Source organism: Leptonotus elevatus, chromosome 13 (assembly GCF_054856555.1).
Source record: "Leptonotus elevatus isolate MCC_2025b chromosome 13, RoL_Lele_1.0, whole genome shotgun sequence".
Classification (NCBI taxonomy): domain Eukaryota; kingdom Metazoa; phylum Chordata; class Actinopteri; order Syngnathiformes; family Syngnathidae; genus Leptonotus; species Leptonotus elevatus.
The window spans coordinates 7,414,122-7,431,767 of NC_141251.1; the positions used below are offsets into that span (position 1 = coordinate 7,414,122).

At 37.0% G+C, this 17,646-nt stretch overlaps 1 protein-coding gene across 2 annotated transcripts; it reads right to left on the minus strand.

Moving 5' to 3' along the window:
* Positions 1-341: 341 nt before the first annotated feature.
* On the minus strand, positions 342-17,646 carry slc2a15a (solute carrier family 2 member 15a). 2 transcript variants are annotated; one of them, XM_086093065.1, is made up of 12 exons: positions 17,213-17,646; positions 16,677-16,775; positions 14,361-14,521; positions 13,076-13,200; positions 11,042-11,187; positions 9,147-9,279; positions 8,252-8,439; positions 5,334-5,444; positions 5,140-5,241; positions 3,890-3,965; positions 2,382-2,509; positions 342-1,117 (listed from the first exon to the last, which is right to left on the minus strand). In XM_086093065.1, the coding sequence occupies exons 1-12, from the start codon at positions 17,246-17,248 to the stop codon at positions 863-865; spliced, it is 1,560 nt and encodes a 519-aa protein (XP_085949191.1). In that variant the 5' UTR covers positions 17,249-17,646; the 3' UTR covers positions 342-862. The 2 variants fall into 2 exon arrangements, with proteins under 2 accessions (XP_085949191.1, XP_085949192.1); XM_086093066.1 differs by lacking the exons at positions 16,677-16,775; positions 17,213-17,646 and adding an exon at positions 15,768-16,092.

A 17,646-nucleotide genomic window follows, 5' to 3' on the forward strand; every position in this document is an offset into this window, starting at 1 on the left:
AACATATGAAGAATATACATTTTATTATATCAATAACATAATTTCCTAGACTATTTTATATTAACTCATTAACGGCTATTGACGGATATAGACGTAAAAAAATTAATTTGAACTATTTCTATTAGTTTGACATTTTTTCCACTTTTGCTAAGAGTATGAAAACATAGAATTTTTTATTGTACATTCAGAACAGATATAAAATGTGTGATTAATCGTGAGTTAACTAGTGAAGTCATTGATTAATTACAATTACAAAATTTTAATCGTCTGACGCCCCTAATTCAAATTTTTTTAAATGAAAAATAAGGGGCGTCAGACGATTAAAATTTGTATTTGTAATTAATCACCTGACATCAATAATCACAAATTGTATATCTGTTATAAATGTACAATACATTTTTTTCTAGGTTTTCATAAAACATGAAATGAAATGAAAAAAAAAGTTAAACTAATAGAAATAATTTTTTACGTCTATAGTCGTCAATGGCAGTGAATGAGTCAAGATATACAATATGACTGTATTGTATAAAAACATGTCAAATAACACACATTCAAAACAAGGCATCCCACAAACAATAGTTTGTTACAGCGTACCATATACAGTACCGTATTTAATGAAGGGATTCATTTGTTTTTATGCAGTTAGACTGCACACACCCAACGTCTCACAGGGCAAATGTCTGTTCCAGTAATGCAACTTTTTTTTTTTTTGTTCGATCCAATGCATAATGTACATTCAGTTTAAATAAGCATGTTTTTGCCATCATCATATTATGTCAACAAATATCAAATCAATTTGAAGAGCACTCAAGCAATCTAAGCAATCTCGATCTGGAGTCCGAGTTAAAATGTAAACCTTTTGTTAAGGTACAGAGGAAGAACTCTCAAAATCCAGCGAATGATGTTCTAGGCCTCCGTAGCCGTTCATCTTCTTCAGCTTCAGCTGATCCACCAGATGAAGGCACTGGGTCTCGAGAATGGGTTGCTTCTTGGAGAACAACCGGCTTATCTCCATGAATGTCTTGTTTTTGGTCTCAGGTAGGACCGCGTAGACGTACACAGCCACAGACAGACAAATGCTGGCGAAGACCAAGTAGCAGTAAGCCCCAGCTGACATCTAGTGGTTGGATGAAATAGAAAAGGAATATGAGGGCTCACGATAGTTGCAGTCCAAACAACCACACGTGGGAATTTATCTGGTTGAATAAACCTGCCCAAAGTACAAATTTGCCCCCAAAATATCTTGACAGTAGACTTTTTATGTGATCATTTTATGACTCAAACATCTTTCAATTCGTAGACTGACACCTTAGCTGTTCAAAATGGGTACTGCAAGCCTCTGATCAATAATTTACTGGATTTGGAGTGTGCCGTTTCATTTGTCGGCCACGCTTAGCAGTAGTAATTGTAATTGCAATTTCTTGCATTGAGCAGCTTTAAATAATAAAAATACTGTAATTCTAAATCTTACATTTCCCAAAACAATAAGACTTTCAGGATTAGGTTTATATCCATCCATCCATCCATTTTCTGTACCGCTTGTCCTCACAAGAGTTGCGGGGGTTGCTGGAGCCTATTCCAGCTGGCTTCGGGCAGTAGGCGGGGTACACCCTGAACTGGTTGCCAGCCAATCGCAGGGCACACAGAGACAAACAACCATACTCACAATCACACCTATGGACAATTTGGAGTGTCCAATTCACCTGCCATGCATGTTTTTGGAATGTGGGAGGAAACCGGAGTACCTGGAGAAAACCCACGAAAGCACGGGGAGAACATGCAAACTCCACCCAGGAAGGCCGAAGCCCAGACTTGATCTCACAACCTTTGTAGGTTTATATATATATTAGGGGTGCGAATTGCCTCGTACCTGGCAATTCGATTCGTATCACGATTCGTTTCGATTCGATACCGATTAATCCCGATACGAATCTATAAATTGATTATTGCGATTTTTTTAAAACTCAAATTTAGAAAATACTAATCAGTAAACTTGTACATGTACACGGTAAGATTTGTATGAAAATGTATTTATTTATCTGAAAATTCAGGTTGCAGTCTGTTTCATGTTTGAACAGCACTGAAATCAAATATTAAGGCTTAATGTTTCATTAATATAACATTCTTCCAATGCTTAATGTGTGAATTCTAACCCTAAGTAAGACGTTTTGTTGAATATTCACATAAAAAATTGATGTTTAAAAATCGATTCGGTCGCATATCGAATCGATTCGAGAATTGCACGCTGTAATATCGTGATATATTGCCAAATAAATTTTTTCTAACACCCCTAATATATATATATATATATATATTATATATATATATATATATATACAGCATATATATATATATATTTTACATTAGTTCAGTGTTTTCACCTGCAAGAAGGGGAAGAAAAATCCCACAGTGAAATTGGAAAGCCAGTTAAGAGATCCTCCCACAATGTAGGCTGCTGGGCGATGTGACTGTTTAAACAGCTCTGCTGTGACCAAGAAGGGAACCCCCGCTGCAAGAGGAAAACACAGGCGTTGCCAATCGCATTTTCCATCCTTAATACTCAACAAAACATTAGCAAAAGGTGCAAAAATGTTTGAAATTAAATCCAATTAAAAAAAAATTCAATAATCCAACTAATCTGACTGACTTCTTGATGGGTTCCCTCTCCAGAACTCCGCAATAGGCCTGACCAGGAAGGCTGAGCAGTGTAATCTCCCTTTTAGTTGGAACACACCCTCCCCGCACTCCCACTTTTTTTAGGAGGCGGGGCTGGGAAATCCAAAGACTTTGGGCTCATGTCATTCCTGTAATTACACTAATTGCCCTCTCATTTGTTTACATGCTAGCAGCTCGAAAGTTCCATTGAGGACGGAGGAGATTGACAAAGGAGACACCACCTGCGCCACAACTTAGACCTGTAACCACGTGATATGTATTTTTGTGCTGTTTTAACTACCTTAATATTACAGCGACGGTGAAGCTAAGCATTTCCCGGTAAGCTATACAACATTTGTAGTGGACTAAGATAGACGTTTGTCTTAGTTTGCTTAGTTTCTGTCACTTTGTTTTATTTTGGCTGCGTCAGATCAAAGGAACATTTCTGATTCAGAAGAAACATTTAAGTATGGAATAATTGGGCGTAAAATGCAGTGGCGTGCCGTCAGGTAAGGCAAGGCTGAAATTAAACCATTTGGCTTCTTCTATTTGTTTTAATTATTTAAAAGATTGCTTTTGTGGATGTTCTTCAATTAACTCATTCACTGCCATTGACGGCTATAGACGTCAAAAATTCATTTGAACTATTTCTTAGTTTAACATTTTTTTCCACTTTTGTTAACAAGAGTGTGAAGACCTAGATTTTTTTTAATTAAACATTTAGAACAGATATCAAATTTGTGATTAATTGTGAGTAAACTAGCGAAGTCATGCGATTAATTCCATTAAAAATTTGACGCCCCTAACTTTTAATAATCTTTCCTTTTTTCTTTTTTTTAATTGCGTCAGGCGATTATTAAAAAAAAATGTAATTAATCACATGACTTCAATAATTAACTCAAAATTAATCAATAATTTTTATATCTGTTCTAAATGTATATATTTTTTTTAGGTTTTCATACTCTTATTAACAAAAGTGGAAAAAGTGGAAAACTAATAGAAATAGTTCAAATGAATTTTTGACGTCTACAGCCGTCAATGGCGGTGAATGAGTTAACTGGCTGTTTCACTTTGCATGATGTTTGGCATCGCTATTGATAGCTTGATTTTGTGAGCAATTAGGCTGCTTTATAGTGACTCTCGTGCACATGGAAGATGGACCTGAGCGAACAAAGGGACATATTTTGTTGCTGCTGAAAATTTGCCACTCAACATGTAGTGAAGAGCAACTTGCCTGGGCCGATACAGAATCCAGCGATGATGCCCACGACACAGCAGACGCTCACGTAACGCATGAAAGATAAACGAGTCTGGAGAAAGAAAAATAAAATGTGTCCAATCGGTCATAACAGACAAAACCCGGCTGTGTTTTTTCCGCACGCTTCCTATTCTCACTCGTCCCTGGTCACTCATCGTGTAGGATTTTGTCACTGACCTTTGACACTTTGGCACAGATAATCCTCACTGTAGTTGACAGGTTTTCTAAGGCTGCTCACCCAAACACCCGTCGGCCAAAGAGACATCAATTTCAAGTTATTTGCGGAACATTTGTGTACTGTATACACATCTTCATCTCCATTTATCTTGATGTTTATCTTTCAGCAAATGTAAATATCAAAACACAAATCCTGCCTTCAGTTAGTACTTTTAAGTCATTCACTCCCAGCCATTTCACTGAAGCAACCCCCTTCCCTCCCGACTGTTTTACTGGATTTTGACTGATTTTATTATTGCTGTAAAAACATGGAATCTACCAAAAGAAAGATTTAGAGTCTCTTCTTTCATCAGGAAAAACAAAAAAGGATACTTCTATTTTTGTTTTAATTTTGCAGCAATTAGCATTAGAATATAGCAAAGTTTCATCGTTATTCACAAACCTGTTTAAAACACTGTGAAAAAAAAAATAAAAATTCCTGGCGAGCTCAGTATTGTTCATTCGGTAATTTGAATGATTTGACATGTCATCATCATTGCTCTCTTTTTTTTTTTTAATAAATTTTTATTTTGTATGTGGTCGTATGTGCAAGTGCGTGTGTATGTGTGTGTGCGCGTGTGTGTGCGTGTGAGTGTGTATTTATTAGTTCACCTAAAACCTATTAAAAATCCCATACCGTTCACCTAAACCGAATACTTCAGAATCCAGCTAGAGTCGTGAGGTTGTCAGGAGACCCGAGGAAGGATCAAAGAAAAATAACTTGTTGCAACATGGCCCTGGTTGATTTCTTATACTCTGCTGCCACCCGCCGGCCGTTTTTTGTAATAACTACCATTGCTTTAAGTGACCTCTTCAGGTCAGAAGCTGCATCAAAGCCTTCTGTATGCTCTAGCATAAAAACAACAACATTAAAACGTATAAATACGTTTTTGAGAGTGCAGGACAAAGTATTAAAAAACTTTTAATAAGTTTTGGGGTTTGAATGATTTAATTATTCATAGTCTGGGCAAACAAACAAACAAGTGTTTAATAAATGCACACATGCTCACCTGTAAAATTAAGGTAAATGTTATCCCAGCACTGCAGATGCCCATCATGGTGAAACCTCCAACCATAAGAGGCCTCCTCCCCAGCTTCTCTATGGTGAAACACTACAGGAGAACATCATCGAAGAAAACACAGCTTTTCAGTTAAATCAGCGATCAAACAAAGTTGTTTCTAATGCATGCATATGTGAGCATACCCCAATGAGTCCAGCGATGATCTCAATGACTCCTGTGCCTGCCGTGGTGTAAGGAATCTCTGGCGGAGGGATGCCGGCATTCTCAAATATGTCATTGGTATAGAACCAGATCTATGAGGAAAAATAGGATTTGTATGAATGTATTTGTAACCCCAGAGATTATTTTACATGTGTGAGGTGTTGCAAAGTGACCATGTTGCAAAGTGACCATTAACGTTGGTGCTGAACCGTAAAAACGCGCTTGTCACTGTTCTCAATTTCACATTATGAGATGTATTACTTAATGTTCCGCTTTCTTGAACATTTTTGGACTATTGATGCATTATACTGCCATTGGCAGGTTTACATTTATAAACTAGAAAAATTCCCGCGGAAATTTTGAATGGGCCTGCTAACTCGCGTGGAAACACGCAATAAAAATAACATTTAAACCATTGAAATCGCTCAAGAAATGTGCAAGTTAACCATAATCAAGATCAAATAAAGTATCTTACTGTCCCTTTAAGAAATATGCACATTCACGCACACACATTTGATTTTAACCAACATTTCAATGAGCTGAACAGTTTAAAATTTAAACCATTGAAATCGCTCAAGAAATGTGCAAGTTAACCATAATCAACAGTATGTTACTGCCCCTTTAAGAAACATGCACATTCACGCACACACATTTGATTTTAAGTAACATTTCAATGAGCTGAACAGTTTAAAATTCAAACCATTGAAATCGGTCAAGAAATGTGGAATCTACCATAATTAACAGTATCTCACTGCCCCTTTACAAAACATGCACATTCACGCACACACATTTGATTTTAAGTTGTGAGGAGACGTCACGCACCAACACTCCATTGATTTGTATAGGATTACGCTCACCTCAAACAAAAGCCTCTCGCGACTTAACGGTTGAAGATGCAGATTCCAGAAATGGCTCGTTAGAACGGCAAGGGTTTGGGGAACGCGAGCATGTTCTCAGTTTTTTAATCGGATGAAAAATGACCAAATGAGAGCAGGTTCAAAACTTATGATTGATCGAAAATGAAGAGGCAAAAACGGCGAAAATTACATTGAAAAGAGATCAAAAATGTGCGACTTCTCCTCGCTTAAAGTGAAAATAAAGGTACTAAATGACACCTTAGCCAAATAAAACTTAGTTCTTCAGAAAGCAGAGGCTTGTGGCTACAAAATGTGCGAATTTGATGTCTAGTGAGCAAAGATTGTGGCCATGGTGACGAGTTGAAGTGAAACTTGAAATCTATTTTTTCTCTGTCTACACTCTGATTCTTAATTGGTCCGCTCTAGCTCATGCAATACACACACATGGGATAAAGGATATTTCACTCACTGTCTTTGAACCCGCACAGGGGGGAGAGCTTTCATTCCTTAAATTTTTTTTTGACACTGAGCTAAAGATGACAAAAATTCCAACAAAATGAGCTAAAATTCATATCGGTCGGTCAACGTATGCGCGCGCAGCGTGTCTTTGAAAAAGGTGCTTGATTGGAGTTGATCTCTTTCGGATTCCCATTCATTCCTATGGGACTTTTTTTGGGAATAGCGTCGCCATGGTAACTGGGAATTCTTATAAAAATAATAGCGCAGCGAGTCAGAGCGAGCCGCATCGTTTGATACCTCTTTTGTCCCGGTGCGATCTACGGTACGGGCCGCATTTTTGCGGAAAATAATAAACCCTTTTTCCCTTTTTCTAGGATAGTAATATGTGCCTTCTGCTTCGCAGCAGGCCCATAATAATTGCCATCGGGCCTGAACTTCCTATGTCACAATTTGGTCAATTTCCTATTTTTTTCACAAATCAATGCTATTGGTCAGTCCACGTGTGTCCGTGTTATTATTCATGTATTTATTGATTTCAAAGTTATTTCAGTTAATGAAAAAACTAAAACAAAAATAAAATAAAACATTTTGTTAATGAAATGGCTTGTCTCGCCTGCTTTTTCATTTAACTCAGCCGAAATGCAACGCTAGGTAAGAAATGTGTTCCTTTTTTCATTTTACCAAGGTGTTTATTAAATATTGTGCACAAGTAATACACACAAAAAAACTAAAATTAACTCATACACTGCCATTGACGGCTATAGACGTAAAAAATTCATTTGAACTATTTTTATTAGTTTACATTTTTTTCCACTTTTGTTAACAATTAAACATTTTAATCGCCTGACGCGATTAAAGAAAAGAAAAGATTATTTAAAATTAGGAGTGTCGTAATTAATTGCATGACTTCACATTTTCGCCACTTTTGTTAACAAGAGTATGAAAACATAAAAAAAAGTACATTTAGAACAGATATAAAATTTGTGATTCATCGTGAGTTAACTATTGAAGTCATGCGATTAATTACAATTAAACAAATTAATTGCCTGATGTCCCTAATTTTTAATAATCTTTTCTTTTTTTAATTAGGGGCATCAGGCGATTAAATTTTTTCATTGTAATTAATCACATGACAACTAGTTAACTCAAGATTAATCACAGATTTTATATCTGTTCTAAATGTACAATACATTTTTTTTTAGGTTTTCATACACTTGTTAACAAAAGTGAAAAAACGAATAGAAATAGTTCAAATTAATTTTTGACGTCTATAGCCGTCAATGGCAGTGAATGAGTTAATACTAAAACTAATAAAAACTAACAGAACCACCCTGAAAACTAACTCAAGCTAACAAAAAAACAAATTAAAAAAAGAAAAATAAATATAAACTAACTAAACTAATAATTCCAAAACTATAACAACACTGAACAAATTATTGACCAATCTCAAGATTCGAAAATGGCTTGTTCTCTTTGACGATGCAATGTTAATGGTTGAACAAACGTGTTGGGGGTCTCCTGAAAAAAATGGTGATTTTGGAGGATTGTGCCCGACGCAAGAAACACACACACAAACGTCTTACAGCGTCAATGCCAGAGAGCTGCATGCCGATGTTGATGACCATCACACTGAGGACCTGCCAGCGGACGGTATCATCAAGGAGCAGATTCCACACTGACAGTGTCTCCACTGATGACAAGGAACGCTGCTCTTCCTGCATCTCCTCAATCTCAGCCTGGATGTCGCAATTGGCTCTGTACCACTTCAGAGCTACGGAAAGACATACTGGGCATCATAAAACAATACCACAAATACTGTAAAACCTGTATTACGCGACATTTTTTATTTTTTATTTTACACATTATTTAGACATTTATCAGTCCTTTGGTAGTACTCGGGGGTTGTAAGAAAAAAAAATGGAATAAATGATTTACAGAGCATTTCATACAAAACATCACTCATGCTTCACATACTGTAATTAAAAGTGCATAATTTAAAGCAGTCACAAACAGAATTAAATACATTTAAAAGCAAAGTAAATAAAATAATAGCTCACTAAAATTACTAAAAGTGCATAGTACAATAAAAAAATTAAACAATTAAAATATATATTTTAAGACCTTCTTTAAAAAAAAACTGGATTTAAAAGCATTTACACTTTATTTTCATGTTGTGTATTTTTATCCATTCATACTCATCTCTAATAATAAAGGACTTTTGTGTGTGTGTGTGGGGGGGGGGGGGGGGTCCAAGACCCATCCAGCAAATTTTGTGGGACACAGCAGCAGGATTATTTGAGTGGCAGGCACTATTTCAAGAAATACTGTACTTAATAAATAAGCAGATTTTTTTATTATTAATAGACAAAACTATTAATGTTGGGAAGTAAGAGATTTTTTTTAAAGTAGCATTAATTTACAAGTTTCTTTTTGAATACACTACTAGCTAAAAGTTTAAAAGTTATGTATCCCACTGACCTGTGATGGTCGCATGGACATTGCGCTTCTCAATTAACAAGTATCTGGGACTCTCTGGGAACCATGGCAACAGCAGCAACTGGACAAATGTAGGTGCCACCACCACAGAGAGAAAAAGAGGCCAGTGTTCCTCCTGCAAAACCATATACATTGTACATGCATAAAACGAGCATCTTTATTGCTGTATTAGAAAATGAACATGAATTTACAGTCGACAATCTCCATCTTCACAGCAAAATCGCCAGTGTTACATTAACACTGTTAAATCTAACACTAGAATTTTTTTTTTTATGTGTCTACACCAATGTGTGTAAATCTGACACTTTTCAAAGTGTTAATTTTTATTTTTTTTAACTTAACCAGTTAGTCCAACACTATATGGTGTTAAAAATCTACACTGGTAAACACTGAGTAGTGTTGAAAGTACTCTACACTAGTGTCAGTAGTCAGGTTTCCATCCAATTGTTTGGATTTTTTTAAGCAAATTTACTGATAATGCGCAAAACGGACATGCGACTTATGCCAGTTTACAAATGATCTTCTTTTGTGAATATTGAGAGGGGACTTCGCCGCTGTAGGTGGCGTTATAAACCATTAAGAGATGTGATCCACCAGTAATTTAAAAGAAGAAGACGTGATGACGTCGTATGAGTTTGCTTTTGTAATTCTTGATAAACCGTAGCGTTTCTTTGCAGTTCAATTAATTCCAAAAATATTTATTTTTCGTCGTCCCCCCCCCCCAAACATACCTTACTTTATCGTCCGCCATTGCTTTGTGACTACAAACGTACGTGTGACGTAATATCGTAATAGTCGCTTATTCGCAAAACCTGTTTCCACAGCCAAAATTCGCATTTTCCTTGTTTTGGTACGCTTCAAAATCCCCCCCCCTTCTAAGCGTAATAACTTTTTTGTGAATTTTTATCCCTTTTTCGAATTTCTAGCGTTTCCATTCAGTTTTATTTTCGCATTTTTTGAAAATTCGAAAATAATAATAAAATGGAATGGATGGATGGATTTTGTTTACTGGCCCGTGACAGCTTCAATGAACTTCGTGGCTCGTCACACTCACTTTGTAGGCCCATCCCACTGTTAATGTCGAACCCTGGCACAATTCAGCAGAACCCATATTCAACTACAATTACTATACGAGGCAGCCCAAACAACAACTAACAACATTAATAACAGAACACAAGTACATATACTAAATTAACAATTGTTACAAACACACACACACTTGTCTTTGTATCATCGTGGGGACATCTCATTGACATGATGCATTTCCTAGCCCCTTCCTCTAACCCCAACCATCAAAAATGATTGCCTACTCCATTCTTTACCCTAACCTCAATCATAACCCAATTCAAACCCAAACTCTAAAACCAAGTCTTGACCACCAAAATGTCCCCACAATGGTAGTTAAACCTGGAAAAAACACACGCGTATGGGCCCCACAATGTAGCAAAGACAAAATCACGCTCACTTACACACACACACACTGCAATGCAGACCTGATCAGCCATGCATGTCAAAATCCACCACTGCCATTGACGGCTATTGACGTCAAAAATTAATTTGAACTATTTTTATTAGTTTACATTTTTTTCCACTTTTGTTAACAATTAAAAAATGTAATCGTCTGACGCGATTAAAGAAAATAAAAGATTATTAAAAATTAGGAGTGTCATAATTTTTTATGGAATTAATCGCATGACTTCACTAGTTAACTCACGAATAATCACACATTTTATATCTGTTCCAAATGTACAATAAAAAATTCTAGGTTTTCATAGTCTTGTTAACAAAAATATAATTTTTTCCTAACTAATAAAACTAGTTAAAATGAATATTTGACGTCTATAGCCGTCAATGGCAGTGAATGAGTTAAGGCCTACCTTTCCTAACAGTTCATGTAGTCCAAGGATTTGTGCAGCGAAGACTCCCGTGCCAATAAAGATACTTGGCACCAGACCCAGAAAGCCCCTGAGGTTCTTTGGTGCTATCTCACCAAGGTACATTGGAACTACACTTAAAGAGATTCCTGAAGTAAAAAAAAAAAAAAGGAGAAAAAAAAAGACACAACCTCATTAAAATCCTGATTTAAATTATATGGAAAACTACAGTTCATAAGTAAAATCACCGAAACAAAATTTGAACTTGAGAGCATATTGAAACATCTGTATCTGATGACAGGAATAGGTTTATTGGTAAAGTCTTTGCTTTAATTATGATCATTCTTTTAATTACATTCGTACACAATTCCAATCGTCCACATTTTCGGCGTTCGAAGATCGTTGGCGGAGGACGGCAAGCTCCTCGGCTGCCAGTGGCGGCACAAACAACAATCAGGAACCATTCTATAGAGGCTATCCTCTCATTCAACTAATTCTAACCGGGGTGAACCACCAATGTACATGCGCCAATGCCCACACCTGTTTGGCGCCTCTCACAATTGCAAGGTCGAAGAGAGTCCAACCCCTTCCCGTGACCGCTACCAGAGACCAAGCTGTGTTTGGAGTAGGGCTGCGCCATATTGGAAAAACATACATTATAGTAGTTAATTATAGCGATATCGATATTATTGCGATATTTAACATATACTGTGTATCCCTCGCTACAACGCGGTTCACTTTTCACGGCCTTGCTGTTTCGCGCATTTTTTTTAGTGCACTTTTGGATGCATTTTTTTTTTCATAGTCATGTGCCTATTTTAAATAATTTATGAAAGGTTTGAACAATAGGCATGTTTAAACAAGAGATAAATGTGGGAAAATGTATATGCCTTGATGAGAAAGGTGCTTAAACTGCGGTGAGGGGTTTTAGAGCCTTAAAACGTTTATAATAAATGTAAAACATAAAGCTAACTACGTCTCGGATTTCATTTATTGCGATTTCATTTATTTTTTGGGAACCTAACCCTGGCGGAAAACGAGGGAACTAGGGATGAGCGAGTACAGCACTATCTGTATCTGTTTGACCATCTAAATGATCTGTATCTGTGTCCGGGGTGGGCGGAGTGGGCGTGGCATAAACCGGAAGTGGGCGTGGTTTGGGTGGGGCTTACTTTTTTTTTGTATGAAATTAAAAACCAAACCCAAAAATGTTGTTTGAAATTGATATGGATTGATCAAAAGTTTCTATATTTCTTGTTTGAAAACTATTGACAAAACAGCTCAATAAAGATTCAAATTAGTGCTTTTAATCACAAAAGAAGAACTATTTTTCCCAATTTTTTTTATAAAAACCAGCCAGTGTGAGAGACTGGCGCAACTCCTTGTCAAGAGCGCTGCGGCTTCACGGCATTCCAAAACAAGTCCACCACGTAATAGGACCAACATAAAAAACTAAATACGAGTGTGCTGTAGAAAATTAAGGACCAAGAGATAATATAAGGAAGTCTATCCGTGTTATATTTGTATCCGGGAAGAATCAATTATCCGTACCGGATACGGTTGTACAAATATCCGGCTCACCCCTAGAGGGAGCACTGTACCCTAAAGTAATTACATTTATTATCTATTGAAATAATTGCATTTTTTTTCATGAGGCAAATAAGCAAGCTCAATGTATTCTTAGATAATTAATTGTATTTGATGGTGTTGCACATTCAGATAAAAGCATACAATTCCATATGAAACTGCATGTCTTTTGCGATATGCAAATTGCATGGGCCGATATCGCGATATCAATATTTTTCCATTATATTATGCAGCCCTAGTTTGGAGGCAAGTCCAACTCCATCGAGCCTGAACTTCTCGACCTCACATACCAGCTCGCATACCAGCTCACCCATACTTAGCATCCCAGGATGACTGGGACACACAAACCCCTCGACCACAATAAGGTGAAGACTCATGGAGGAGTGAGAATCGTATGCATGTTAATAATATAGCACTTTTATGTTGTGTGATATGCAAAGAGGTGATTACCTGAGTGGATCCCTGTGATGAAGCGACCCAGTATGAGCATCTCAGGTGAACCACAACTTCTGCTAAAGCCCATGAGTGAACCAGCAATAAACACCAGAAGTGTGGTTTTTACCACTGTGCCTTTCCTGACGTGACACCACAAACATACAACAAGCAGTATTTGGAGAGTATTGTTAGCATGCAACATTCAGAAGCAACACTCTTCCAAAGGCATTTGAAAAAAAAAATGTATTACGGTGTTGCTCAGGTTACAATTGTGCTTGAAAGTTTATGAGCTCACTACATGGTGAGAAAAAGTCTGAATGCTCATAAAATCCAAAATATTGTGGCAATTGTTTTGGTAATTTCAGAGGTTGACGTTGACACGAGTAGAGATGTGCATGTGAATTTTGGTGACGATTCATTGCATTTTTGTGTCATTCACTGCCATTGACGGCTATTGACGTTAAAAATTAATTTGAACTATTTCTAGTAGTTTAACATTTTTTCCACTTTTGTTAACAAGAGTATGAAAACCTAGAAAAAATATTGTACATTTAGAACAAATATAACATTTATGATTAATCGTGAGTTAACTATTGAAATCAATAATGAATTACATTTAAAAAAAATTAATCACCTGACACGATTTAAAAAAAAGAAGAGAAGATGATTAAAAATTAGGAGCGTCAGGCGATTAAAATTTGTAATCGTAATTAATTGCATGACTTCATGAGTTAACTCTCAAATTTGATATCTATTCTAAATAGACAATAAAAAAAAAGATAGGTTTTCATACTCTTGTTAACAAAAGTGGATTTTTTTTTTTAAACTAATAGAAATAGTTAACATTTGACGTCTATAAATGTCAATGGCAGTGAATGAGTTAAGTGACATTTAGCTTTTGTACATTTACAGTTGTACACATAAACACCTCCATAGTATGTAAACTTTCAAGCCCAACTATGATTTGTTGTCTTGAGAATATTTTATCTCTCACCCAATTCAAGTATTAGTAACCATTCTAACGTGACCGCTTTTTTTGCAAAAATAATTGACAAATATCAGTAAAAACAATTGTGCAATGTTACATCAAAATAGGACCAGTTTAAGGGGCGGCTATCCTGCATTGCACTGCACCACGTTGGGAAGTGAAGTTTAGTTTATGTACTGTTACGCGGGGCTGGCTGGCTGGCATCTCTCCCCCTTCACCTTCCCTCTTAATCTGGGTCACGGTAATTGTTGGTCATCTAGCCAATGACTTTGGTGTACTGTATGTTAAAAATAAAAAAAAATAGAGTCTTACCTGCCAAAGCGAGTTACTAGCACACCGACAATTAAAGAGCCCAGAAGACCTCCGATTGCGAATACGGACACAGTCAGTGAATACATCAGCGTCAGGGTCTCCCCGCTGAGTCCAGTTCCATTGCGGCTCAATACTGTTTTGTTGTAGAAGTCCTTAATATACTAAAGGGAAGAAGGAGGTAAGATCAGCTCAAAATACTGGCAATGAGAAACACAATGTAATAAAGGTATGACATTTTGAGAGTATAGACTACATGAGTGCTGTTAGTGCACTTTGCTGTTTACATGGCTGTGCACACCTACTATGTTTTATTTTATTTTATCCAGGTTTCTAATAATCCATATGAGTCCGTTCATTCATTTTGGCGGATGGTTGCAAATATTTACTTGCCAATTTAGCTGATAATGCAATTCTAATAAGTGGCCCAACCCCTCCCTAAATTATTCTGTATGTGCCCCTTTGTGAAAATTATATTAAGTACAAAATACAGTACTGTTTGGAAAGAAATAAACATCGTGCAAACTGCTTGATCTGGTGGAGTATAGCCTAGCGTAGCCCCAATAGCATAGCGGCCATTGTGCATGGTAAAATGGAGATGAAGCCCAAGTGGATATTGGATTGTGAGATTGAAACGGGTGTTGCTCTCTAGAAAAGAAAAAAAAAAGAAGAAAAAAAAATGAAACGGGTGTTGCTTTGCTAAGGGATTTGGGGAAACTGATTATCATGTCAACTTTAATAAAGACCAGCTGGAAAAAAGTTGCCAACCCTCTATGAACTTCTTGAGACAGTTAAGCCCGCCACACACCAAGCCATGTGGCCAAATGTGACTGAACTGTCACATAGCGTGTAGGGTTCAACCAGGCGTAAACAGTTGTGCTTGAAAGTTTTATACCCTTGTATAAACCCTGAGGAGCACAACACGTAAATGTACAAATGCTAAATGTCGCTTAATGATACAAAAATGTTATGATTCGTCACAAAAATTCACATACACAACTCTACTCATGTCAACTCAATTGCCACAGTATTTTGGATTTTATGGCCATAGATATACAGATAGATAGATAGATAGATAGATAGATAGATAGATAGATAGATAGATAGATAGATAGATAGATAGATAGATAGATAGATAGATAGATAGTCATCCAATGAGGTAAAGTAAAACTTTGCTTGCTAACAAAACTGTTGCTGTAATGAGGAATGGGGAGAAAAGTGACAAATGATGCTTTTGAAAGCAACATTTCCCAAGGTAGCTCATTCACACACACATGCACTAATAATGATATGAGGATGACGATGCATGACATCAACGGCAAAATGAACTTTTATCCCAGTCATGACTAGCCATATTGTGTATGTTGTTGAATTAGAGGGAGGGATATTTCTTCGGAAGGTGTAACTCACATCGTGGTGTAGCGGCAGCTAGCAAGAAGCTCAGCGTAGCATGCCGCAGAGCTCGGCTCAAACTTTTTCTTTGTCACAGATAAATCGGTCCTTCAGCAATCCAAGTATGTTCCAAACGGTGAATACCGGTCGTCGCTTCCTCCTTTGGTCTTTGAAGCATTTTAAACTGGCGCGTGTGGAAGACTCGACATCAACAGCGGCGTCTCTCTCTCTCTTATCATAGAAATTGTAATCCCTCGAAATAATCCCCTTTTTTTTTTAAATAAATGTACCTGTAATCTCATTACATTTTTTTTTCTGTACTGTAACGGAATAGTTTTATTTATATTTTTATTCTGAATACGTAACGCCGGTAATGTATTCCGTTACTCCTCAAGCCTGAAAGAGAGCAATACAATGATGATGAATCTGCCAGTTCTGAAGTTCTCTTGCCGTTGGTATTTAGGCCCCGCATGGCACTGATCTGCGAGCATAGTTTGTATTTGTGATTAGCTAACTCTACCGGCATCTGTGCCAAGGCTCAGATTGAGTTTCCATCTTCTCTTAGCTTCGCAATCACTTGCTTTTCATTCATCGATAGACAGCTCTCTGGTTATACATCTAACTAGTATGAATGTAGCCTTTACGGGCAACAACAAAAAAAAGAAACAGAGTGGGGATATTTAGCACGACTCATTGTTTGAAAAATCATTTTAAGTAATGGGACAAGCCTGGGCAAAAAAAACACACACGTTCCAATACTTTCTCACTCACATGAAAAATGGGTGGCTTCGAACAAAAGGTGCTATCTTGATGTTTTTGTTTCTATTCAATATTTTGATGCAAAGCTCAAATGTGTTTAGTGACCAGCAAAAATTAAAATATCGGACTTGTGTTCACATACTTTCAGAAAGAGTGGAGCTCGCTTACCCCAGCTGGAGAGTTGACCACGGCTAAATTGTATCCATAGAGCATAGAACTCCCAAAGGAAGTAAGAAACGCCACAGCCAAGAGTGAGCCTGTAAGATGCTTTGTAAGCAACAAAGAAAATAACATCATTTACATGCAGCACAATCAGATTTCCCTCTAGTCACTATATTTCTGTCCTGATTATGTGTTGCCCTTGGGCATGTGCTTCACATAGTGGCACTCTTCTGCTAAGACACTGGAGGTATTATTTTGGAGCGAAACAGAATTTTGTTGAGAAAATGTCTTAGCGTTGTTCACATTCCTCAAGAGTATTAAAGAAGGTTATAGTTGACTGCCAATTCACACGGGCACAGGCATGTTGTTTAAAAACACAGAATTGTGTATTTTATTGAGATTAACTATGATGAAACAAATAAAAAATAAAATTAAAGTTACCAATCTAACAATTTAATCTAAAGCCTCTTGTCAGTTAACTATTCCGTTATTGTAGATTTCAACTTCGGCCCTGATGTGGAGCATTTTGAAGTTGCACTTACACTGCCAGATGACGGGATTAAAACCTCCGCTGCCATTTAAGATGTTTGTCGTGAAGTTCCACGCAGTAAAGAAAAGTTAAATTCTACACTACAAGCAACGGCATAGCTGAAGAAGTCACGTTGGGCACTTGCAGCAAGCCAAGTCTCTCTTCCACCGAGTCAAAGCACAGAGTCCCATAAACAAGCCCACACAGTGTCATCACATGACAGACTGCAGCGTGATGGCGCAAGAGAAAGACCTGCGGGAAGCAATTAAGTGTAAGTGAATTTGAACAGGGGGAGAGGAAGAATCCAAAAAAAGGGTTCGGGTCAAAAAAGGAAAAGAAAGAATGGCACAGTATATGACAATACATTTAAAAAATACATTTAGACAAGAATGAAAACCTAAGGAGAGAAGGGCAAGAGAAATAGGGCAAGGAGACCCGTTGTAAACA